Source organism: Neopelma chrysocephalum, unplaced genomic scaffold, assembly GCF_003984885.1.
Source record: "Neopelma chrysocephalum unplaced genomic scaffold, ASM398488v2 Primary Assembly neopelma1_96926, whole genome shotgun sequence".
In the NCBI taxonomy this organism is placed as follows: domain Eukaryota; kingdom Metazoa; phylum Chordata; class Aves; order Passeriformes; family Pipridae; genus Neopelma; species Neopelma chrysocephalum.
This window is the reverse complement of record NW_020925569.1, coordinates 699741-727275: the sequence shown is the minus strand read 5'-3', so window position 1 is coordinate 727275 and position 27535 is coordinate 699741. Positions and strand designations below refer to the sequence as shown.

The following is a 27535-nucleotide window of genomic DNA, read 5'->3' as shown; positions in this document are numbered from 1 at the left end:
AGAAAAGGAAAGCAGCAGCAGGAAGAGAACCAAGCCATTGCAGAGAGAGAGTTTCGGGGGTAAGAACTGAATAACCAGAATTTCCCAAACTCCCTAGAGACCCCTCCGAGAAAGAGGAGGGGGTGGTGGACTACCACCTGAGAGGAGTCCTAAAATGCAGTATGCACTGCAGAGAGGAGCAAGAAGCTCAGGCCTCCTGAGAGCTAAGCCAGGACGGCCAAAGGAATGTGTGTGGGGGGGGTGACCTTGGCCCCCCCCTTGCTGCAGCTTCAGAAAAGCTAGCAGCCATCTTGAGTCAGAGCATGGGAGCTCTGCAAAGGGGCTTGAGTCCCCTGAAGATACCAGACCGTCATGAAGGCTTCTGCACTTCGTTGATATGACCGTGGTGGAGCAACCTTTGTCTGGGGTAACGCAGCCCACGGAAAGGCCCTTCGTTTGCGTCGGAGGGCCGAGGGGCTTGGAGACCCCCTCGTGTGCATTGGCAAAGATCCAGCTGCAACTGCTGCATTGAGAAAGAGAGAATTGGAAGAGAGAGACACTGCTACTCTAGAGAGAACTGCTGCTCAGAGACTGGAAGGGGTCTTTTTTTCTTCTTCCCTCCTGGACTTTTATTTGGAGAGAGAAGAGATTTGGCCCATTGTAAATATTATATGTCATGGTAGAGATAGAGTTAAGATTGTATGTAATGTATTATAGTATTTATTTATGTGTACAGTCACTGTAATATATTCCTTTCCCCCCATATTGAATCTTGTGTTTTTGTCTGGAAAACCCATCTCACACTGAGTTGAGATGTGGGAGGGGGGCTAGGAATCAGGAATTGGATTTTGGGATTTCAAACCATGACAGTAATATAAAGTGATACCTGTACTTAACAATAAGACAAAACCCAACTTTAAGAGTCTTTTAAAAATGCACAACATGGGGAAAGTTAGTAACACATGAAATCTACACTTAACTGCTCATCATGAAGGAATTCTCTTTTCAGGAATGCTTCGTCATAAAAAAACAACATTCAGAGAATGTAGTAAAAATATTTAAATAACAAGAATTTTTAATTAACATGTAACACCTCAGAAAAATTTGCCATCCGTTTTGGAAGTCTGAATACTTTGCAAACAGCAGGACACAGAAGACAGATACTACCACTGTCTAAGCACTTCCTTCATCCATCATCAGCCTTGGCTCATACCAATAGCATGACACTACCCAAAAATTAAACTAGCAGAGTCTCAGTATAAACATGCTGAGAGGAAAAGGAAGGGGAAGGGGAAAAAGAGAAATTTCAGAAATTCTATCTTAAGCAAACATAGCAGTATAGTATTTTCCCAGATACAAAGTATTATTGTTCCCAGACACAAAAGTGCCTTTTTTAAACATTATGTAAGTGCAACTGACTCTCCAAATACCAGATTTGACAATATCAATTACAGTTCAAAGTGAACCTCAAATTAAATTTGTAGAAAGAACACAAACCTTAGCAGCTTTCTACAACAGTATTAGTATGTTTCTCCTATTTCTTCCAAAATATCTTTGGTTTTGCCACATAGTGTCAAGCTCTACTAGTGCTACTTACTTACCTTAGTATAAGTTACTTTACCTTTTTTTCAAGCTTTACTCTACAAATTATAATGTATCCAAGATCCCATCTCTAAATTACCAGAAGTTTGACTTCACTTTTCACTCCTAAATGTCTTTCACTTTTTAAAAATACTTCTACATTTTATGTTTTTGACGATTTATACTTTTTTACGAAGAAACTAAATTTAAATGTCTGTGGTGGAATGAAGTTACAGTAGCCTCTATGCAGCACAGTTTTACCATCAAAAGGTAAGAGTCTTAAATTATGGATACAGAAGTGGCCACAGGTATGAACTATGGACATTTTACAAGTTGAGAGTTGGTATGTGTGTGTACATATTCATGTAGGCATGCCAGCTTTGTTCAGACTATCCTCCTATTTAATAACATGGAATGAGATAACTACTTCTGTGTAAATTTCTAACACTTTAAAGATGAGGAATACCTGCTTAGGGATTAACACTCCACATAGAAGTTGTGTTCAGAGAGGAATCTTGGTTTCCATCCCCACCTCAAGGGTTATATGGTCAGTCCTTTGCATCATTGCTCCAATGCCCCTCACTACCCAGACTGCCTAACTAGAACTAGTTAGGGCCAACTCCATTCCCACCCCTCTGCTGGTTTCCTGGCATAGCAGCTATGTGGGTCTAAGGACAGAGACAAAACAGGTATCACAGCTGACTTACTGAGTACATTTACCTTAGAGATTATCATAAGCTTAAAAAATCATATTGCACTGATGTTCTGTGTCTTCCTTTTTCTTCCCACTGATAACAAGTCCAATTCTAGGATTTTTAATTAAATAGCAGATGATAAGGAGCTAAAATCAGACCTGTTGATTCTCTCCTTCTGGGACACTTCAAAAGATGCACTTCCAAGAGACGTGTTTTAAGAGAAAGAGACTAGATAGCTTTAGTATTAGGTGCTGGATGACAGACTGCCCTGTCAAAAATAGAAATAACACTGTGGCTTAACATGGCCTTCTTCAGAAAGAAGAGAAAAAACTTTCTTCCCACAGACGATTTAGCAGCAGAAGCTATGAGCACCATAGAGGATATGGAGGGGAAAACCCATCTCTCTGTGACTGGAAATACCCCACAATTTTCAACTGACATTTGCTTCCCTTGATTTACAATGCTCTCTGGCCTCCCATACAACTATCAAATTTAAACAGGTGCTTGTATAACGGCTTAACAGGAAAAAGACCTAGTTACTAAAGCTCATTGGGTTTGAGCTATTTTAAATTTTATGCATGTTGATTTATGTTCATTAAAATCCCTCAGAAACATTTGGAATTATGTAAAGCTAAAATTAATCTCTCTCTAACAATAGTAACTAAACATTGCAGACAAATAATGTAAGTGTAGAGAAAATAGAAGTTGTCAAGACTCAAGTCAAGTCTGCAAGCTTATTTAGACTTTTGACAGAATCTGGAACTAAATAGGACACTTCTGCATTCAAAAAATATTATCACTCTATTTTCACTTTTCTCTTTTTTGAGATTTTGATTTGTTGGGGGATTTTTTGGTCGGTTGGTTTTTCTTTTTGTGGGGTATTTTTACTAGGGCTTTGCATGTTTGGTTTGGTGGGGTGTTTTTTATTTGTTTGGTTTCTGTTTGTTGGGAGGGGCAAGGAGAGGCTATGTGTGTGTGTATGACTCTCAGTCCCTGGCCTGGACCCTGTCTTACTCAGCAATCATGTCAAATAAGGTTCTATGATTTCCAGCAAGCTATTCGTAAATTAAATGTTTCACACCATAATCTAGTTCAAAACAGTACTCAGTATTAATGCCCAGGAATAGCATGGGGCTTGCAAGTACCCAAGTATTTCTGTAAAGATGCAGAAAGCGCAAGAAAATTCCCTTGCCCTGTGTGTTAGCTACTCCTACAGACTTCTGTGAATTTTTCTTATTACAGAAGTGGTTTCTAACTCCCAGTGCAGACAACATGCTGTTCTGCCTAACTCACATGAAATTATCACACAAATTGGGTACTTCCTAAATATTCAGCAGTGAAGGGTTACTCTTCCAAAAAAAAAAAAATCCAGGCATATTTGAATTAGAAAGCATGCCACTCCTTAGCTTCTCTGGACTGTCACAACAGTCTATTGCAAGGGCTAAACCTTTTTAAGTGAAGATAAATGGTTTTTCAGCTGTAGCTATGTACAGTGCCAGTGACATCCAGTCACGTGTTCTGTCTACAGCAGCTGTGTATTCTGCTGAACTCTTGGACCGGTGGAGCTTATCCTGTCCTTCCTTTAAAACGACAATGAAAATGACAATGAAAATACCTGCAAGAGCATGTCAAACAATGACCACATAGAAAACAGATCCATTTTAGATTTTGTAGAAAAGCTTGAGGAAAATTGTTTACTGTACTTCTTCTTGTTTCAAAGGAAGAATTAAAAGCTCTTCATATTTTACGGAATCGTAGAATCCTTGAATATCTCAAATTGGAAGGTATTCATAGGGATCATCAAGCCCAACTCTCTGATCCTTGTAGGACTTACCTAACACTAAACCAGATGACTCAGAGCATCATCCAGACTCTTCTTGAACCCTGACAGGCTTGATGCTGTGACCATTTCCCTGAGGAGCCTGTTCCAGTGATTGACCACTCTCTCTCCAGAGAAGAACCTTTTCTAATGTCCAATCTGAACTTCCTCTGATGCAGATTTGTTCCATTACCTTATGCCCTATCACTGCTCACCAGAGAAAGATCAGCAGCTCCCCTTCCACTACCCCCTTGAGGCCTCCCTTCAGCCTTCTCTTCTCCCAGGCTGAGCAAACCAAGTGACCTCAGACATTCCTTGGAAGCCTTGCCCTCAAGGCCTTCAAACTTTTCCTTCAAATCAATGTGAAAATAGAGTATTAAGAGTACCTTGTTTTTTTAACAGTGTTTGTCAGAAAGACAAAAGCTATGGCATACAATATGGGCATAAGGAAAGCCTAGTTTCCTCTTTCTTTAGAGGTGCAAATTTACATAAGAGGATAGTATTTCTAATATCCATGAAACATTCCAACTGGACCAGTCTTATGCAATAAGGTCTCAATGCTTGCCACCTTAGGAATTTTCTTGCCTGTCTCAACAATTTCTACATGCAGACTCCCTAAGGTTTGTGCTTCTCTCTGTGCGTGCAAGTGACAGAAAGTGCGAGTGCATAAGCAAGTGAACCAGATGAAAGCGGTAATTTAACAGTATGGATTAAGTGAAAACTGGTAAGGCTGGGATGTCAGGTTGGACAGCTACATTCAGGGTTAACAGCTCCCTTCCAGTTTCTTCTGTCTTTCCTTTTTTTTTTTTTTCCTACAGATTCCTAAAGGATCTATATAGTCACTCAGGAAATGTTAAAATCAAAACCTGTATTTTAAAGCAAGTCCTATATTCTCACAATGCAATAAATCTGTGACAGACTTTCATGCATTTGAGAGAGATGCTTACACCTTACAATGCCTGGAATGCAACCTATTATGTTACCTTTTATGTTTTCGGATTGCACAGAACATGTCAGATTACTACTCCAGCTGTAATTTCTGCTACTGTACTGCAGTTCAAATGATATAAAATATATAAGTATAGCCACTTCTGATTTATGGGAGCAAAGAGCAGATTCTGCTCCTACAGACTGCTGCTAACTCAATATTTGTAATTATTATGTGGTTGTAAGAGAAGCAGCTAGATTCTAATCACTACTTAATATGGCAACTAACTAAGTTGCTTTCTCCACAACATCATCAAACAGCACTGATCTAGAGTCTGGACATTCAAAATATGTGAAGACTTAAACAAATTCTCACTAGCTCAAAAGGTAAGTGACTAAACACTCAGGCAACAATGAAGGATACATGTAAATAAATGGGTCTAGAAAGATGTAGAATGTCTTTCACATCTTGTTTAGCATACCTGCTTATTTTCCAGCACAACAAAACACAAAGAGAAACAATCTCAGAAGCAGACAGGATGATCCCTCTGGTTATCTAGCAAAGGAGAGCACACTGTAAAGTAGAACAGAAAATGGCAGTTCATAAACAAACATAAGATGCTCAAAAGAACAAATCTGTACCTCATTGGTTGGCACAGATGGAAGTGACAAACTACAATATCACAAGCACTGATGAAGAACCACGAAGTACTTATATTACAGCGCTCTGAAACCGCTGACATTTACTAGGAGGCTGTACTTTTTTGTACACTCCTACTCCTAAAACCCATATGACAATATCATGGCTCTGCCTATTGAGTATCATACTGCATGGAAAGGAGAGAGAAGAGAGAAAAAAGAGGGAAAGAGAAAGATAAAATAAAATAAATATATAAATAAAGATCTCGTTACTGCCCCCTCTTTGGAAGCTAAAAATTTGAGGAGAAAAGGACACAAGAAGGTAAGTTCACCTCCTTATTGCTGTTTGCATTAAAAGAGAGCATTTTTATATTTAGTGTTCCATTTCAGTACACTGGAAGCACTCTTCTGTTTTTCTCAGTATAAACACAAACTAGTGCTAAGAACATTAGCATTAATCTGTAGTTTCACCACTTTAACACACAGAACAGAACTTTAATTCCCAACCTAATAGAACAGTTGCAAGGCATTTGACAATAAAATCTCAAATAAGTTCTACAAGAGGCTTGAGAGGAAAAAATCAATAGTAAGCCTTGAAGTTTTCTCAAGCAATGGTTTCTGCCATCATAGACAATTTGCTAAAAAGACACATTCAACTTATTTTATATCAATACAGATACAGAACACAGAAGTAGCATGTAAACTGTTTCCACAAAAATAAGCTATATACTTTAACTTGTTCTATTTTCAAGAAGATCTCATCATTTCCAGTCAGAGTTCCTAGTCTTCATACTTACCTAAACTTAACTAAAAATATTTCTTTAGATCAGTTCATTTTCTCTATCAACTGTAACTTTTGCTTTACTAGAGAATATGTAAAAAAATTATCTTTTCAGAAGGGCGAGGGGGTGTGAGGGGTATGTGTTAACGGCTAGTTTGTTTCCTTGTTTGTTTTAAATGAAGGTTCAACACTTTGATATTGAGACAGGCTCATACTATAAAACAACTGTTGCACAAACTTTGCAAAACAGATCAACCAAAATACCTCAAACCCAGCCCCAGAAACCCCTCTTCCAGTGTGCAAAAGCTGACAGTTGAAAACTTCAAGAGATGAGCAAATAGCTGCTAAGATTAGATCACTTAACTCATTTTCACATGTGATCTAAAACAGGATATAAGTCCATGTCTCTGGAGATCAAAGACTAGAGCTCTCATCTGCACCAGTCTCTCATCCATGGAATGAAGGCTTTAACGCACTGTTCTGCCACTTGAATAAATGAAGTGACTGCCTTAGCTTACTCTTGTCTTAAGACTGTCAGTGCTGAAGTTCTATACTGCATCAAATTTTCAAGAGAGGGAAGCAATTCCACATTGTAGCATGGAATTGTTTTTATATAAGTTTATGTAGTTAGCCTCTCAGAACATGCAGAAAACAAAGAATTGTACAAAACCATCCCACACCTCTTCCTTTCATACACAAAACTAATTTTATGTAAAAAATAGCCAAGATGCATCATTTTAAATCCGGTTGCAGCAACTGCATACTTTATCTATCATTAGCCTCTACAGTTCCATCATATCACAAATGTAAAAATTTCTCTTGGGGTGGTAGGGAAGAAGTATATAATCTCTTACCACAGACTATGCCTTAGTGATAAGATTCTGGCTATAAACGCCTCACAAATTTAATGACTAATTAATTTTGAAGAAAAAAAAACAATCTGTAATTCAGGTGAACTTGAATTACAGTATTTTGCTAGTCAAAACATTACCACACCTACTATTTCAAATAAGTCAAGAGAAAGAACATCTAAGTCCACCTGTGCAAAAAGGGAAAAATTTCTTTTCTGCACTACAGTTATTTCAATTGAATAAGTAATTGCCATTTTCGTGCTTGTTGAATTAAAAAAACCCCAAAAATATAATTGAAGAAATACAGAACCAAATCCAAAACCAAAGATAGGCCAGAAGTGAAACAGTGGGGTTGAAATCATATCTGGTGTTTCAACTTTATAAGGCTATTCACACATGTATAAAAAAACATGCAGGAACTTGGCAGGCTAACACTTCCACGATTTTGTATAGACCTAAACATCCTCTTACAGACACGATACACAGGTACATGACATAAAGCCACTTGTTCTTCAGTGACAGCCCAGGATACAGCTGAAACAGATTTAAACTAAGTAAACATACCTGAAACTTATGCAGACTGCATACAAGCATTGTCAAGAAATAGTAGTTAACTTTTCCAGCAAGTTAAACTGTCACTGCACTGCATCTGACTCAGCTGTTATATAGCCAGGCCTGCAAATGACTTTGAATGTTAAAACCTTTATTAAGTCAAAGAAAGGTTGCTGAATCAATCAACTGATTATTTGCTGACTGTCTATATTTAGGACTGTCCCTCCAAGTATTTAAAAGTTTACCACCAAGCAGAATATGCCTGCTGCTGTCAGCGCTCCAGATTCTAAGTCTCCACATATTTCCACAAGTTTTAAAAGTATAGTAGAAGCTGAAGAAACAATTCAGAATTTTCTTCTTCTCTAACAATTCATCTTTGATCAGGATTTTTAATCACTATTTGTACAAGTGCAAGAAAGTATTTATTAACAATGATAATTCTTATGCTCTGTATCACAGTGCAGCACAATAAGATTAATCATAAAGGAAAATGCCACTGCAGCCTGATGGTGTGTCACTCAGTCAAAGGCTACTTTAGCAGCTAATTTAGTTATTTAGCATCAGAGACTGTATACAGAGTCACTTCCACACAGAAGACTAAATCAAAATCAAAACTGTTTCAATTACAAACAGACATGCACACAATTATTGCTATCAAAATGCAGCAAAATCAAAATTTCTTAAAAAGGACAAAACGGGTAAATCATTTCAGGTATACAGCAAAATCTCACTGTGCTCTAGACAGAACTTTTAATAAGAAGGCTTAAGACTAATGAATTCAAGCTAGAGGGGAAGGTACCAAAGCAGGTTATGACTGTGCGAGATGGAACTGGGCCAATGCATTAGGTCTATTAGGTCTACTACACATTATTCAGTTACTGTCAAACGATAAAGTAAACAATGTCATCCAGACATCACCATTTTCTGAAATGTTCCTAACCTTTTCACTGTCCGTCTTCTGTCCTTACTGTGCTGCAATCTATTCGTATCTCATTAGAACAAGTGGTATTATTCCAGTTATGAAGGACTGTGATTGGTCTTACTGTTGATGGCACCATGCTCCCTTTTGGAGAGAAAGAATGTAACAGGAATGTTATGAAGTCAGTTAAACTCAAAGCCTCATGTCCCTCAGGACTCCAGGCTGGCAAATGGGACTTTCATGCTGTTCCAGTCCTGCCCTTTCCCCAATAAAATCCCACACCTATTCCACACCTCCCCAGCATAAACACTTTATACAGTCCAACTCAGTATTGCTAAAGCTGAGGTTTTACTCCCTCTTCTTTTATTACACCTCTCACAGAAACATACATAACAGATACACATGGATTAACGAAACTACCCTACATGCAGATCCAGCCTGTAATCTTGGCATCACATTCAGTTTAGACACACACATCTTGCCTATTGCAAAGTCCTGAAGGCTTGTTTAGCTCATCAACCTTTCCTATTTACTCTCATCTCAGAGCTAACACTCTGTCTATCATTACCTGATGTGATGTTTTAATCACATAAAAGTTATTTAGCTTCAGCAGAAGTAACATGGCAGCTTCCACAACCATGCTGTGGGAAGCCTCACCCCAGCCTGTGGCTCTGACTGCCATATTGTCTCTGTCCATACAGACCTCTCTCTTCCAGCTCTTCCTGCTCCAACACATGAAAGAGAATGCCTAAACTACATTTTAAAATATTTTCAAACCTTTCTCTGCTTAATCCATCATTTCCTATTCAATAATGAAATGCTAACTTTCATCTCCAGCCAGTCAATAGCAAAGAAATGGAAAGAGTAATTAGATCATCTCATTTCCTCTGATGTTGCCCCTATACTCAAAGACGTTTCCAAACCTCAGCATCTTCCACTTTCTGTTACTCTTACTCAAAACTGCCCTTTGTCACAATGCCTTTGAATTTTTAGGATTTTTAGCTTTTTGTAGACTTTAATGTAGCTGTATAGTCTGTCACACTTGAGAATTGTAGTCAAACACTCACCAAACCCTATCCCCCACTTCATATCAAATTTTCTAAATTCTTTAAGCATGTTTAGACTTCTTTTCAAGGCAGGCCTTCATGCTGTTTAAGAACATTTGCACCCCAGGCCTGAACAACAAGATACCATCATAGTCAAAGCAACCTTCAAGCCTAGAAACTTGAAGAAGTTCCAAAGACAATACGTGTTGTGAAGAAGAGGAAGATGAGGAAGAAAGGGGTCTTAGGACCTCGACCTCCAATCCAACTTCCGTGGAGGCGTGCCTGGGGGGCAGATCTGGGGGCAGGAGGTTCTCGGATAGGACCATAAATTGTGGACATGGGAGGCATGCACCATTCATACTCCTTGCTCCTGAAGGCCTTCATTAAAGAGCTGCTCTTATCTAATCTCTATTAAATTTGCCTGGAGAGTCTTTTCTGGCTCCTGATTTTAAGGCAATAGCCAAAATGCTAACAAATAAGTTAGGAAATATAAATGTTACCACACCTACCTATTACCACCATACTACTACTTTAGATTTATCTGCTTCCTCCACTATGTTTTTCAGCTTACTTAATGGGCTCTTCAAGACAGGCATTGCACAGATTTTTTAATGTAGTATATAATCTAGCATAACAGAATTCCAGCCACACTTAAGTAATAGTATGGATAGTGTGATACCTTAGTAAATACCCTACTGTACTGCACTGAAATGCTTATTGAATTTATTTTATGTAGAACAATGTACAAAGTATGTTGGCTACATATGCAATGATTCAACACCCCAAAAGTTAATCAGGATAGAATTTGGCTTAATCATGATTAATATGATGAGTTTCACCTCCCCCAATGGAAAATGTACCAATGTGTGCTTTACTCCTCTGTTTACACTCTTTTTTTTTTTTTTGAAAAAGGAAAAAATATCATTGCACCAGAGACTGATGAAAGGCAAGGTATGTAGGCTATTGTTTAAAAATGCTATTTCTGTCCTCCAAAATGATGACAATTTGGGGGGGGGGAAAGCATTTTAATTCACAGTTTCTGCTACATGTTTGTAGTCTGTATGGCTTTAGTGAAACTGTATGAGATTATTAAATCCTTAAGGTTATCAAATATTTTCCTTACAACTACAAGTTGCTTTTTAAAGTAGTTTTACATATGTTCATCCAATTCAGGTTTTATTTTGGTATCCTTATATGGAGAGGCTTCCTCTCCTTCCTTAGGAAACTGCCTTCCTAGCTAAAAGACCCCATTTTCAGGAAATATTTTCTTTATTAATTGTTTTGCAATTATTTATTTATACCTATGTATATGAATGAATGATTCCTTCCTTTCTTTGCATTGCTTCTAGTAACCCCATAGATCCAGACTGCTCTCATGTCTCAGTGCAGCAACAATTTAATCAAGTTTTATGTTTACTTCATTTTTATTTTTCTTGGAAGTCAATTCTTTAAATAATTTTGCTATGATTCCCTGAATTCTTTCTCCAGTTAAGAAATACTTACAGTTATATGGTACCCATAAGAGACTGAAGTATTCCACTTTAAACTGTATAACAATGACGAAAAACAGAGAGAGAAAGTCTACGGGACATAACTTTACCTAATGTGTGTGTGTGCGCATAAACATATAAATGTCTATTACTGTCTTGCTATGGGATATGAAGACTGTATCCCCAAACTACATTTTTAAGACATCTTTCACCATTCATGCATGTCTTATTTGCATTGAAGTGGCACTCGCATCTATCTCCTTCTTCCTACTTCATGTTCTCTGTTTTTCTTCCACATATTGAATGCATATTTGGCATTACTCTTCAACAGAATTTCACAAAAAATTTTTCTAATCATTTCACTCAACTCTGTAAGCCCTATAATAGCAGTGTAACTGCTCAGCATGTTTCACAACTATTCTTTGGTTAAATATTTACCTCAAAATTATATTGGTGCAATGTTTACACTTTTTTTCCACATTACTAATGAATGCTGACTCTGTAGTTCACACTGCATGGTTTCTTCTGACAGATTTAATTAACAAAAGGTTAATCAGCTCTAAGACTGATTCTACAACATTTCTAGGTGTATGTACAATTTACACATGTGAGTTTTACAACTGAAGTCAATATCATTACTCATCCTCTTTATTTCTGTACATACTGTAAGTGCCCTGCTAAGTGAGTCAAGTCCCCTGTGTGCTGCTGGATTAACGCAAAGAAGATACATGAGAGGGTAAGACTTGATTCCTTGTCTTACTGCTTTTTTCTCCTTGGCTTGGAGAGTTTGGCAATTTCTGGAAAATAACTTCTTCTTCGCTTCTGTAACATCTGTCACTTCCCATAAAGTCACATCTTATTTCCAGCTAAATCAAATATTATTTTCAAAGCAACCACTGCCTATCATTGATAGGAAAACTCCAGATAGGAAAATAAAAGGCAATATGAATAATTATCTATGTGACTTGTCTTGTTTAAAACTGTGGTCACATAAATCTACTTATGTCATGCCATCGTGTCCTGGTTAGAACGGCTGGGACCAATTCATCACTGGATGGGTGTAACACAAAACTGTGTATTCTATAGCCCTCCATGCCATTTCCCAAAAACTGTTGTCAGTAGAGGCCTGCGAGGTAGGAAGATGCTCCTGTCCTCATACCCTTTTATGGAATTCCCCACTCTGATACCCTTTTATGGAATTCCCCTCTCTGAGGGAGGGACTGAGCACTCCCGCCTGAACTGGAGAATATATAAACTGGGAGTTTCGGAACTTTGCCACCACTCGTGGGATCCAGAGGAAGACTGCAGCTCACCACTCTCAACCAGACTGAGACCACCACCCTCAACTGGACTGCAATCACCACTTTCTGACCAGACTGCAGCAGCTCTCCCACCAGCAGGTTTTTCCCCTCTCCCTTTACTTTGGACTCGGGGGGGGGCCCAAGGAACACCACTTTTGTTCATGAACCCAGGGTGCTGGGTTATACATTTGGGTTTTGTGGGTTAAAACCACTTGTCTGTCTGTATAATTGTACTTATTGTATTATTTTAATAAATTGTTATTCTGACTTATAATCTCTCTTTTGAGTTGAGTTCATTTCCCCTGCTGGTTAACTTTAAAACCAGCACACATCGCCACTAACTGTTCTTTGAACTTCTTTGCCTTGGAAACAAACACAACATTCATTTTTCGTATGTATCAAACCAATGCCTTGAAGGCCTTTTTTACTATTCTCAAGGGTATCTCCCTGGTGGAGAGCTTCCCCCTCAATCTCGAAAATGTCCAGTCACGCAGTACAGTATTTCCCTGTCTAGGGGCTTAACTCCCCATTTGTCCAGTGTGTTATCCTGTCAGGCTTAACACTGGCCTAGAATTATAGTCTCTCTTCTTATATCAGCAAGGGATTAAAAGAACTCAAGTTTTAGAGAGTTTGGGTTCTTTTTTCCAAATGCTGTTAACTGCTAAAGATGACACAGCATTTAGAAAGATCATTTCCCCACCTAATCTGCTATTCTCTGCAGGAGGAGGACCATCTTTCAATTAATAGTTTGAAGCAGTTTTCTGTAATATGTGGATCAGTATTATCTGCACATTAAGCCCTTCCCAGGGCTCATTCTGTTCTTTCTGACTTCCCCGAAGCCTGCATATGAAGCATTAGGCTCTCCATTAAGCACAGACCTAAAGTCAGGGAAAAAGCACAGTCTGGCAGCCCTTGGTCTCAGCATCTCTTACGGGGAATTTTGACTTTTTTTTTTTTTTTTTTTATTCCTACAGCTACTTTCTTGGGAGACTCCCTTGATTTAACTTCTCACAGTCATTCAGCTTCACTGCAACAGCCTGAAGAACATGATATTACTTGAAAAATACCAAACTACCTCCTGCAGTACACAGTATCTCATAAGAGAGAATTACTAAAGAAATACTTTCTGAAGTTTAGTTCTCTATTTAATTGACTAACCTTTTGATAATCAGTCTGATAATCATTCTGAAGCTACACCACTGAAGCCTTAAACATTTGATTTATTTTCCTAAAAATTTATACAAAATTATGTATTGACTGATCAGTCACTCTTCTCCAACTTGAGAGCTTAGCTGCACCTGAAAGAGTATAATCCAGAGACATCACTAACATAATATACTGGGGAAAATACAGCCAGTGTTTGTGAAGTATGACATTTTTGTACAAAATTGTTTAGATTTCATTCTTGAATAATTCAACAAACTTGCAGAGAAGGACAAGCAAGTCAATGCATTGTATTTGGGTCTTCAAAAGCATTATTGAAAAGTCTACAGGCCAGTAAAGAAACTAAATCACTAAAGAAAAAAGGAGTGCAATGCTCTGATGACATAGTACAGAATTAAAAGTTAAGGAAAAAACGGACAGGAACAAATGGTCAGTTTTTACAATGAAAAAAAAATAACAATGAAGGATTCTCCACGAGGATATGTGCTATGTGCTGTACCTCATATCCATAAGTAATAAATAATATTACTTCCAGTAGGACACGCAGGCAAATAATGAGGTGAAAAAAGCTGCAGACAATACCAGATTATTTAGGAGAGTCAAATCTAAAATTGGCTACAAGAACTGCAGAAAGGACTCACAGCACTGAGGGACTAGGTAATAAAATAGTGAACAGAAACAAGGGCCAAGAAGTGTAGACTAGGGAAAATGTCAGAAAACAACACATTTCCCTTTTTTAACTGTATTGAGGTACTGTAGACTGTCAGATGAGCTTTAAAATGGGTACTACACAGAGAAAACATCTTGTATTCATTTTACCTGATACTCCAAAAGCATCAGAAAACTGCTTTCTGACAGTAAAACAGAGTAAGTACGGCAGCAAGAACTCTTAAGAAAATGGAAAAAAATAAGTTGTTGTTATACTACTGTCAGTCTCTTACGCTGTCATGACTTAAATCTGACAGGCAGTTCTGGGTTCCACGACTTTCAAAGGGTTAATAGAATTATAAAATCTTCAGAGAGAGGCCACAAGGATGAGCAGAGTGATAGAATTATGCTCATATATGAAGGAGCAATAGGAAACCTTAGCTTGGAAATGTCAGAGAAGACAAGGAGGATATGGTAATATTTAACTAAAGAAAGAAAATGAAGGAAAAAATATTCAGATAGAAGAATTGTGCAAAACACACTAAAATTGTCAGGCAATTTAAAGCAAACAAACAGGGATACTGGCCCACTCAGACAGAGCACATGACAAAACTGTAAATCATAGAATCATAGAATCAACAGGGTACCAAGATCATCAAGTCCAACCCTTGATCCACTACCACCATGGTTATAGACCATGGCACTAAGTGCCACATCCAGTCTCATCTTTAAAACCTCCAGGGACAGAGAATCCACCACCTCCCTGGGCAGCCCATTCCAGTGTCTGATTACTCTCTCTGTAAGAAATGTCTTCCTAATATTTAACCTAAACCTCCCCTGACACAGCTTAAGACCATGCCCTCTTGTCCTACTGCTGGTTGCCTGGGAAAACAGACCAACCCCCACCTGGCTACAACCTCCTTTCAGGGAGTCGTAGAGAGTGAGGAGGTCTCCCCTGAGACTCCTCCAGACTAAACAACCCCAGCTCCCTCAGCCTCTCCTCACAGGACTTGTGCTCCAGTCCCTTCACCAGCCTCGCTGCTCTTCTCTGGACCTGCTCCAGCCCCTCAATATCCTTCCTGAACTGAGAGGCCCAGAATTGGACGCAGTACTCCAGGTGTGGCCTCACCAGCGCTGAGGACAGGGGAAGAATCACTTCCCTGGTCCTGCTGGCCATACTGTTCCTGATACAGGCCCAGATGCCATTGGCCTTCTTGGCCAGCTGGGCACACTGCTGGCTCATGTTCAGCTTCCTGTCAATCCAAACTCCCAGGTCCCTTTCTGCCTGGCTGCTCTCCAGCCACTCCGTGCCCAGCCTGTAGTGCTGCATGGGGTTGTTGTGGCCAAAGTGCAGGACCCGGCACTTGGCCTTGTTGAACCTCATCCCATTGGAATCAGACCATCTCTCCAGCTTCTCCAGGTCCCTCTGAAGAGCCCTCCTGCCTTCCAGCAGATCAACACTCTCCCCCCCCACCTTAGTGTAATCTGCAAATTTGCTATTGGTACACTCAATGCCCTCATCCAGATCATCAATAAAGATATTAAACAGGACTGGGCCCAACACTGATCCCTGGGGGACACCACTGGTGACCGGCCGCCAACTGGATGCAGCACCGTTCACCACCACTCTCTGGGCCCGGCCATCAGTCAGTTCCTAACCCAGCAGAGAGTGCCCTTGTCCAAGCCGTGGGCTGCAGCTTTTTCAGGAGTATGGTATGGGAGACGGTGTCAAAGGCTTTGCTGAAGTCCAGGTAGACCACATCCACAGCCTTCCCCCCATCTACCAGGCAGGTCACCTGGTCATAAAAGGAGATCAAGTTGGTCAGACAGAACCTGCCCTTCCTAAACCTGTGCTGGCTGGGTCTGATCCCTTGTCCATCCTGTAGGTGTTGTGCAATTGCACTTGGGATGATCTACTCCATAACCTTGACAGGCACTGAGGTCAGGCTGACAGGCCTGTAGTTTCCTGTGGATTGGTGTGACATTCACCAACTTCCAATCATCTGGGACCTCCCCTGTGAGCCAGGACTGTTGGTAAATGATGGAGAGCGGCTTGGCGAGCTCTTCCACCAGCTCCCTCATCACCCTTGGATGGATCCCATCTGGTCCCATAGACTTGTGAGGATCCAAGTGGCTCAGCAGGTTTCCTCCTCAATTACAGGGCGGCTATTCGGCTTCCTGTCTCTGTCTACCAGCTCCAGAAGCCAGTTGTCCTGAGGACAACCTGTCTTACTGTTGAAAACTGAGGCAAAGAAGGTGTTAAGTACCTTAGCCTTTTCCTCATCTTTGGTGACTATGTTCCTCTCCGTGTCCAGCAAAGAATGGAGGTTTTCTTCCTTGCCCCTCCTTTTGCTATTGTAGAAGCACTTCTTGTTATCCCTAACAGAAGTGGCTAGATTGAGTTCAAATTGTGCCTTTGTCTCTCTAATTTTCTTTCTACATGACCTAACTATATTCCTAAACTCTTCATGAGTAGCCAGCCCTTTTTTCCATAGTCAGTAAGCTCTCTTTTTTCCCCTAATTTTCTTCAAAAGCTCCCTATTCAGCCAGACCGATCGTCTTTCCCGACAGGTCTTTTCAGCACACTGGGACAGCCTGCTTCTGTGCATTCAACTCTTGCTTCTTGAAGTATGTTCATCCCTCCTGGATCCCTTTTTTTTTCAGGGGCTATTTCCCCAGGTACCCTCTGAACCAGTCTTCTGAGTAGGCCGAAATCTGTCCTCTGGAAGTCCAGGGTAGAAGTTTTATTGCGTCCCTGAGTATTGAAATCTCTATCATTTCATGGTCACTGTGCCCCAGATGGCCTCTGACCACCACATCTCCCACCAGCCCCTCTCTGTTTGTGAACACCAGGCCTAGCAAGGTCCCACCCTTGGGAGGCTCATTTACCAGTTGGAGCGGGAAATTATCCTCTATACACTCTAGGAATCTCTTGGACTGTCTCTTCTCTGCTGTGTTAAGTTTCCAGCCGACATCCAGCAGGTTAAAGTCACCCACAAGAACAAGGGCTGGCGATTTTGAGACATCCACCAGCTTCTTGTAGAATAATTCATCACCCTCATCATCCTGATTGGGTGGTCTGTAACAGACTCCCACCAGGATGTCACCTTGTTGGCCTTCCCCCTGATTCTGATCCACAGGTACTCAACCTTATCATTACTGACTTCAAGTTCCATAGAGTCAAGAGACTCTCTAACATATAGAACCACCCCCTCCACTACTCCTACCTCACCTGTCCCTTCTGAAGAGCTTGTAGCCATTCATGGCAGCACTCCAGACTCCAGTCATGTGAGTCATCCTACCACATTTCCATGATGGCCACTACAGCACAGCTTTCCTGCTGCACAATGGCTTCCAGCTCCTCTTGTTTGTTACCCATGCTGTGTGCATTGGTGTACATGCACTTCAGCTGGGCTGCTGATTTCACTTCTAACTCTGGCTTTCCACCCTCAGGCTCATCTCTGGAGAGCCTGGTTTCAACCCCTTCCCCCTTCAAACTTAGTTTAAAGCCCTCCTGATCAGCCCTGACAACTTAGGGGCTAGAGTCCTTTTGCCCTTGCTAGACAGATGAAGCCCATCTGACTCTAGCAGGCTTGGTACCATAGAATTTGTCCCATGGTCAAAAAAACCAAAATTCTGCCAGTGGCACCAATCCTTTAGCCATCTATTCATAAGAGGGGGTTTCCTACTCCTCATTCATCCCTGCTACTGCAGGAACTGAGGCAAACACCACCTGTGCTCCTGTCCCATTAACTAATCAACCCAGTGCCTTGAAGTCCTTTTCAATTACCCTGGCACCTCTTTCATTAATATCACTCCTGCCAGCCTGGACCACCAGCAGTGGATAATAATCAGAGGGCTGGATTAGCTCAGGGAGTCTCCTACTAATATCCCTCACCCAGGCCCCAGGAAGGCAGCAGACTTCCCTGTGGGATGGGTCCATTCAGCACACAGGGCCCTCGGTTCCCCTCAGAAGGGAGTCACCAACTACAACTACCCTTCTTTTTTTCTTTATAGCTGTAGTTGTAATCCGTCTGGTAGACGGGGTGCAACCGGAAAACCCTCCAGACAGATCCTCTTCTTGACTGCCCTCTGCCTGGCTCTCTGGGTCCAGGGCCTCATACCTGTTTTTTAAGGACATCGTGGGAGGTGATGGGGGTCCCTCTTCAATCAGGGACCTGTTTCCATTCACCCCCATCTACTTGGTTTGCTCCATCTGCCTGATGGCAGGAGGGGCAGGGCTTCATCGTCTCCTGCTGGACTTCTTTCAGGATTGAAAGGGTATGACTCCACCAGTCTATTTCCCTTTCACTCTCCCTAAAGCTTCTTAGCCTCTCCACTTCTTCCTTAAGCTCTGCCACAGGCACAGGAAACCATTCACCTGCTTGCATCGTATGCGGGTGTCTCTCTGTAATGGTCTGAGAGCCCCAAAATCCAATTCTCGAGTCCAAGCCTCCCTCCTTCATCTCAACCCAGTGTGAGATGGGTTTTCCAGGCAAAAACACGAGACTCAAAATGGGGGGAAGGGATTATATTACAATGACTGTACAAATGAATATTATAATACATTACACACACAATCTCAACTATCTCTACCACGATAAAGCAGTATTTACAATGGATCAAATCTCTTCTTCCTCCAAATAAAAGTTCAGGAGGGAAGAAGGAAGAGATCCTTTCCACTCTCAGAGCAGCAGTCTCTCTAGGGCAGCAGTTTTTCTCCTTCCATGCAGCAGCTGTGGCTGGATCTTTTATCATTACACATGAGGGAGGCCTCCAAGCCCCTCTCGGCCCTTCAACTTCAGGCGAGGGTCTTTCTCTTCTGTGGGCTGCATTTCTCAGGACAAAGGTTGCTTCACCACGTCATATCAACGAAGTGCAGAAGCCTTTGTGATGGTCCTTATCCTCAGGGGATTCAAACTCCCTTACAGAGCTCCTGTGCTCTGATCTCAGGCTGCTAGCTTAGCTTAGCAGCAGCAGGGGAACAAAGCCCTCCTCCGCATTCCTTCGGCCGTCCCGGTCCAGCTCTGGGAAGCCTGAGCTTCTCAGCTCTCTCTCTCTCTGCAGTGCATGCTGCATTTTAGGACTTCCATCCAGTAGGAGTCCACCCCCTCCACTTTAAGAGGGATCTCAAAGGAGTTTGGGGTTTTGGTTTTCAGTTCTTACCCCAACTCTCTCTGTCGTTCAGACAACTCTGTGTCTCTCCTCCTTGGCTGCAAAGCCGGCTTTGCTGCTTCTTCAGTTCTTATCTTTTCTGGCTCTCTGCCACTGCTCTCCGGTCAGTGCTGTTTTGCCGCTGCTCCCGCTGCTGCTCACGGTGGAGAAAAAACTCCCAGTTTCTCAGCTACAGATACTTAGCCCAGTCTAACACTGTTCTGAGTCCCTGTAGCCCCCCCAGCCGGGTGTTGGAGGGGGGCAGAGCCCCCAACGGGGCTTCGGGCCCCTCAGCTTGCGGCTTTCACAACACGGCCACTCTCCTACGACTACAACTACCTTCTTTTCCGGTCTGGGTGATATATTTATATTTTGCAGAAGCGCTCATTGGCTCGACACCAAAGGTCACCACCCCCTCGGGGGTTACTATTTTATAATTCTAGGGGGAAAACTGTTTTTTCCCCACCACACTCTCACACTGTCCTCTGGGATTTTGTTGAAGGCAAAGCACAAAAAACCAAACACATAACATAGCCAAATACGCGGAAGATGGTTCTAGCTGTGGCTAACATAGTAGTTGAGCTATATATTTTGAACCAAGTTTTCAGCACTTGTTCAGCGGGCCTGTGTATTCTACGGCTTATAAATCCCCACTAGACAAGACAGAACACTGGTTTAGAAGCACCTTTGGCCTCATGTAATCTCACCTATTCTCACATTATTACTAGACTTATGAAAAAAATGGGGGAAAACCTGCAGGACTGAACCATATACGCATCAAAAAATGTCAGTACTGCGTCTTTTACTTTCTGTCATGTTTTGCCTTGTAACACTTTCCTTCCTTGGTTTTACATGGATTACACGTAACAATTTTAAAGATTGTTAGTCAAGATTGCTGAGGATGTTTTACCACTACAGAACAAGCCACAAAAGCAAAATTCATTGTTCTTTAAGAAAGAATAGTCTAGTGGAGACTTCATCATTAACAGATAATATGCAGAGAATTTTCCTCTGTAACAATCAATGAAGGTACATAATACAAGAGCCTTAGAAAACAAAAAAAAAAGTGCATGTCCTTTGTGCAGCATACTCAAAGGCTATAATTTCCTCCAAGTGGAAAAACAGCCTTGAATAATGTTGTGGCTGGATCCAGACCCAAATGAATGACGAAGCACTTGCAGTAATAGGTTCTCCTGTACAGTCTGGAGCAATTGTTCCTCTAGAGCTATTGTTCTTGAGTAAAGAAAATTTTCCTTACTCATGCTGAATAAGTAACTATATAGCCAGTGCTCTGTTATCAGTTTAACCTAACAAAATTACCTATGTTGTGAAATACTAGCACTGTAAGACTGGCATCATCAGGCCTCTGAGATACAACTGTAGGGGTTTTAGCATCTTCCACAGACACAGTTGCAGTAGCACAACAAACAGCAGCTTGCTCATTCTGAGCCATTAACCCATTTACCTGGGCAGCTTTAACTTCCACCAGTGGCAAAACAAAGATAGCCTGCTGTTTGTCCTCAACTCAGTCTATGGCTACCTTGTACCAGCTGAGAAAGATTCCCCACAAAAGGCTTGATCAAGCCAGAAGGAAAACACATCATCAACCCTCCATGTAGCAGGATGCAAATCCTGAATTACTTTGGGTTATCATTTTCAGGCTACTGTAGTACAAACTACAGTAATTGGCAAATTGAAGTCAACCTATAAGAATTTATAGATCTGTTTTGAACTGAATACACCAGTGCTCAGATGCTTCTTCCCCAGCCACGCTCAGCTGACATGACCATACAATGAAACATCACAGTCAGGAAGACACTTGCCCCAACAATACTATGCTCCAAAACATGGCTTTTCCTCCAATGATTCAGAAGTTACAAAGAAAATTCTACACTTTTTTGAAAACCCCCATTGCAGGAATTAAAAGGGCTGTGCTCTTGTGTGTTCAGTTAATCAATTAATTATTTAATAATTATCTAATTAATATTATCTACATATTATATAATATCCATTCTCCATGGGTCTCTTCAGACTAATACTTTTCTAGACAACGCCTTTTCGATTATCAACAGATATTCAGAAAGATTAATGTAATACTTGGTTTTAGAGGCAAAATCAAGTTGTTTTTAATGCTTGGTACTTATTAGTGGGAACCACTATCACTGCATAAGTAATGTCTATTAAGTAAGATCACCTATGGTGTACTTGAGCAGAAAGTTTGTCAAAACCAAATCTCCAGCTCAAATTTCACAATACATGAAATGCTGATGAAAAAACATACTAAGTATTTGTAACTGCACTATGCACTATCTTCTAAGAGGGCTACCAAAATTCAGACTGTGTATACAAAATATAAGGGAAATACTTTATAAACTCCTAAAAATACATTGTATAGCAACTTAGTTGGCATGTGACCAGGACGACATACTTCATGTTTACCCTTGGCATTTGCCAGTTAAATATTGAGGGAGCCATTAAGGGATTAATTTTCTCTTCTACTCTGCCAGTCCTCTAAAAATTTATATAATTCTCTGATTTCCAGCAATGCATGACAAAAAAATGATAGTATAACAAATCATCCTTTACAAATCATTACATATAGAGAACCATGTTAGTCAAAGAAAGAACATCTTAGGTTTATGATTGCTCATCCTCCACAGATTCATAACAGGTCTACAAAACTGGGAAGGGCCTACACTTTAAATTATCAGCAACGAAGTTCACATTTAGTTATCTATAGCAATCTCAAAAGGGTGGGAGGGAACCCTGCAAGGTCCCAAGTATGCAAAAATACAGGACAAAACTAGGAGCCATGGGATTTTATTTACAAACCCATTATTACTCCTATAATTGAACACACTTAGAGCTGGGATAGCTAGCGGGAATGCAGGCTACACATGAAAGGTAACAACTTGATAAAACTGAGTTTTGCAGAGAAAATCAACCCTCTCTATCCTAAACAAGCTGGCCTAAGACAGTTTGCACTGCACGTAAGAGGGAAAGAGCACTAATTACTTGGGGCTAGATTATCAGGCAAGGTAACAAAAATAAATGACCATCAAGTCCTTTGAGAACAGAACCTATATATCTCTGAGATTCCTGACACAGTGTTGAACCTATGGCAAATGAGACACAATTATGAAGCTGGACCTTGATAATCTTTCTACTTTCCTCAGTTATTTTATGTCTTGCTTATGCAAACTTATGCCCTATTGCTAGTGAAATTTAGACCACACAAATAAGAGACTGTCACTGACTTCTCATATAACTATTCCTCCATTCAACTATGCAACTTGATGCATCTACAAATGTGCAAATGACCCCAAAACGACATGCTGCCATTCCCTACGCGCCTGCCAGATATGGGTTCGTATATTCGTACAGCAGAGCATTATTCAGCAATAACCAGACGCCAGAGAAGGTGCGAAAAGAAAACGCATCCCCAAAACACACCCCAGCCGATGCGAAGGTCACTAGCCCCGTCAGTAGCCCAACGGCGACTAGAGCACTGTTGGAGCTCTCCCGGAAGTTTCGGGGAGCACCCGCGGGGCCACAGTTACCGCAAGTCGGGCGAAGTTCCGCGCCCGCTGCCCCCGCCGTGACTCACCAGCTTGGACTGGGCGCGCTGCAGGAACTCCTCCATGGCGCCGGAGGGCCGGGCGGCCGGGCGGCCGCGAGCAGGGCAGGGCACAGCGAGCACAGCAGGGCAGAAGCACCACCGCCGCCCCACTCGGCTCCGCGACTCCCGCGCCCTCCGCTGCGGAGCAGCCCCGCCTTGCCCATGGGCCGTGACGTCAGGCCGTGCTGCAGGGGCCGCGCGGAGCCCCGCGAGGCGCGGGGACGGGCGTCTTGTGGTCTGCGCGGTTTGCTCTGTGACAGGAGTTCGTGACCGAAGTACAGAGGGCGCCCAGACCCGCCTCGGGGTCCCAAAGCAACAGGCAGCAGTTGGTGTCTGTTGGGGGCCCTTGGACAGCGATGACTCAGTTTTCCATTTCACATCAATGGAAAGCTCGAGGGCATCAGTCAAAGACAGTGAACATTTCGGGGTCCCCTTCCCATGGTGGCACAAGGTCTGGAGGGAACCAAGCAGTGGGTTCAAATTGAAAAAGACTAGGATTAGATTAAATAGTTGGAAAATACTCTTCAGTGTGAGGGTGGAGAGGCACTGGAACACATTGCACAGGGAACTTGTGGCTGGAAATGTTCAAGGCCAGGTTGGATGGGGCTCTGAGGAACCCGATCTAGTGAAAGGTGTCCCTGCCCATGGCAGGGGGATGGAAACTAGATGACCTTTAAGGTCCCCTTCCAACTCAAACCATTCTGTGATAATTCCAAGATTCACAGTCAAGCCTCCAGAAACCCTGCCCTCTACCTCAGACCTAGGATCCTTTCTAAATATAGTGCCCACAGTCACATTTCATTTATATTTTCAGTTGCACAGCTCGCAAAGGAGTCTCCTAGACTAGTGTCCACTTTATAGAGAAATAAAGAGAAATGTCTAAGTGTTGGAGTCTGGGACTACAGAAGTCAATGGAAAGTCACGTGATGAGTGTAGAGTAGACCAGGAAATAAACTAGGATTTGCAGCTTCTCTGATGCTATTACACCACCAGGATTCACTGGTGTGGGATTTCCCCCCCCCACACTATAAATTACTATCCTGGATAGTACAGATTTATTATTCCAATGAAGCTGGGCTTCACTGAGGAGCTAGTGATGGCTAATTATTAATAAATTCAGTTCTGTGAGATCTGGGATTTTTCTCTCTTGTGTATTATTTTACAGCTCATTGAAGATGTTACTGTAAAAGGTAAAAGCTCTTGCTTCCTTATGAACAAACTTTTTTTTTATGAGCATAATCTACTTTCATTTGATTTGTTGATTCTTTCATGATATCTTGCAGATCCTATTACTGTGTTTCCTCTCATGATCAATTTGCTGTGCCTAGTCATATGTTCCTATTACAAATTGTTCTGGGGATCAGAAAAAAACCCCTAACCTGTATCATAACTATTTAAAACTGAAAGGTAAGTCTTCATTAAAACATTAGAGTGGACAAATTACATGAAACAAAGTACTCTAAATGACAGTGTTCTACAGGGAAAAAAAGAATTCTCTTACATTTACTGGAACATTTCTTCTTCTGAAATACATTAGTGTGTTATTGTGTTTTAGTATTCTACCTGAATTCGGGGTTTCTGTTTATTCTACAGAAAAGCAGCTCTCTTGAAAAAGTGCAGGTTTTGCACAACATATTCTAATATTTGTAACTTAAAATTGAAACTGAAGTATTACAATACAGAAATTGCTATGTAATTTGAGATGCAGAGTTGAGGTCTACTGAAAATGTATTGCTGAATAAGAAAAACATATGAGCTCCAGAAAAAGGAGTAAAGTTTATATTTCACCTCAGTGAAGTTTGCAAAACAAGTAGGAAAAAAATCCATCTCTCTACATGAGTAAAACTGAAGTTTGGGAAACTGATGCTCAAGGAGGTAATTTTTGCTGCACATGTATTTAAAAAAAAAAAAAAAAGCCAGAAGGCAGACTCTGGTCAGCAAATAGTTGAAGAATAAAAAGCTGAATTTGCTAAATAGGCAGCAAAGTTGTATTCTTATGCCTATACCCATAAGGACCCTTATTCCCATACACTGTGAATATAGTGTGTTGACTAATTACTTCTTTGTACATCCACTTAATACATCTGTGTATGTGAATATAACCTTGCATAATGTACCCTTACCCTTAGCCAAGTGGTCTTTCACTGAATATAGAAGAACTATGTGGAGTCTTCGTGATCCACATGCTGGAATTCCAGAGATACCCTCAGTACAGCTGCATTGGAAACAAAACAGAATGCATGCACCTGAGCTCCTGAAAACATGAGCAGTATATAGCTTTTGAAACTGTTTTTTAAGTAACTTGTTTGCCTCCATAATTATTGTATGAGTTAGATATTGAGGACCTAATTATACACATCCTATTGCGCAAAACCATGAACAGAGAACTAGTCTTTGTTATCTGCTTAATATTTAATAGAAAGTCCTTAGCCTTATTCTCCTCTTTTGTACCCTACTTACACCCACTAAATTACTTTCACTTTACTGAAGCTTAAATTAGAGATCAATCAGGACCCAAGTAATTTTTTTATCCATCTGTCTAAAATACCTAAACCAAACCAGTTCACAGTGATCCAGGAACTCTTCCTAAGGGGTGTTCTTCACTTGTGTATAACGTAGTTCCTTATGAAATCAGTGGGAATCATGTATGTGTCCCAAAGTGAGAATTTCCTCCATATCTCATTCATAGAATCTAGTTATTAAAAAATAGACTTATTGAGCATTGCTGATTTTTTTGCTTGTTCATAAGCACTTTTGCAATATGTCTTGTCACACTGAATAGATTTAGACTGTGAATTATGAGTTCTGATTTTTATGTCTTTGTTGTTTGGAAAATATAAATACAAATAATGTCATACTTCTGCAAGATAGTATGGTTTGGATGTGAATGCTGCTCTATTCAAGTGACAAAGGAAAAGTTCATTTTTTAATGTCAGCCATTGTTCAAGCATGTGTGAATATATGATTATTTTGCTGTGTCTTTTTACTGTATCCTAAAAACCCCTGTAACTCTACAGTGAGAAGTGATGAAATGCATTGAATGATGAAGAGAATGTCTTATGCTATAGGATCTTCTAAAACCTCTCTCATCTTCACTGTGGCCATCCGGGAAAAAGTAATTTATATCATATACAAACTATCCTAGTAAAACCTTATATCCTTGTACGTACTATGTGCTACCAAACAATGCTACCAAACAATGCCATAGTTTCTGTAGTTCTCATCCATTTTTTTATTCTCCAGGCACACAGTTGAGATTCTTTTACTCCATATGATGGAGAAGCAAAACCAGAGATTACACCTGTGTAACAGTTCGTTAGGATACATGCCCGGAATAAAACAAGTGCACAGATATTCAAACACACAAAATATCTTTATTACAGTGAGAATAGTAATAATAACAATAAACTTAGTGAAAAGAACAAAAAACTAAAGAGATACAAAATAACCACCTTATCGTGTGGTCTTAAAACTAATACTACGAACAGCATTCAATATAGTGTAATCTTAACTAATAAAAAGGGATGCCAAAAAAAGGGATCTTAACACAATATTATGAATAACACGATATTGGTTAGTAAAAGGGGAAATTAAAGGGAAAATACTATGAACAACTTATTCAATAATAAAGGGGAATTAAAGGGACACTAAAAGGATTAAAAGGTTAAAAAGTTAGTTCTCTCAGTTGCTTCCTATCAAAAAACTGTGCTTACCCACACAGACAGGCCAGGGCTACCAGGATCTGCAGCAGCTGGTCAGTACCCATGCTTAGCGGGCATCCCCGCGGAGCAACACAGTCTCGGTGGTAGGATGAGTATCACTCGGCTCAGCAGTCCTGACACCCCATTTTTATCAGTTCCACATTATACTACGTAGGGCCAGTACACAGTATAAGGTGATGCCTGAATGGCAGCCAAACACCGCCTAATCATTACCTAATGGCAACAGTCTGCGCATGCCCTACTTGTGGGGCAAGGGGCAAGCGACCCCTGCCCACATAATCTTCCTCTCACCATCATCTTTCTCACCCCTGTGTATGACCTCTACCATTGTGTTTCAAGGGTAGATGTATCTATCTTGCAATATGTAGCAAAACCAAGGAGGAACTCAGCTCTGATAATAGGGGATATGAGGCTGACTTGCTAAAAAGCACAATGGACCTTACAATTAGCTTGTGCCATGAAGTTACATTGTACCATACTCTAGCTGGTTTCACATCCTAATATGATTTTCTTTATCACCCTCTATGCTCCACTGATCATCTAATTCAAAAGTACCCCCTTACAACCTGTCTCGGAACAACTCAGTTATGAACTCTGTAGTTCATCTTTACAATTTAACAAGGAATTTGAAGAGCTGTCATGATACAG

The 27535-nt window shown here is 40.9% G+C and overlaps 1 protein-coding gene across 6 annotated transcripts in view; it reads right to left on the bottom strand.

Annotated features, from left to right (window-relative positions):
• The window catches only part of PRUNE2 (prune homolog 2 with BCH domain), a 160217-nt gene extending 136947 nt beyond the window's left edge, over positions 1-23270 (bottom strand). For all 6 annotated transcript variants that reach the window (XM_027670698.1, XM_027670700.1, XM_027670702.1 and 3 more), the window contains exon 1: positions 23154-23270. In XM_027670698.1, the coding sequence (XP_027526499.1) occupies positions 23154-23189 (36 nt within the window). In that variant the 5' untranslated portion in view covers positions 23190-23270. The remainder of the gene's footprint in view (positions 1-23153) is intronic.
• Positions 23271-27535: the final 4265 nt, after the last annotated feature.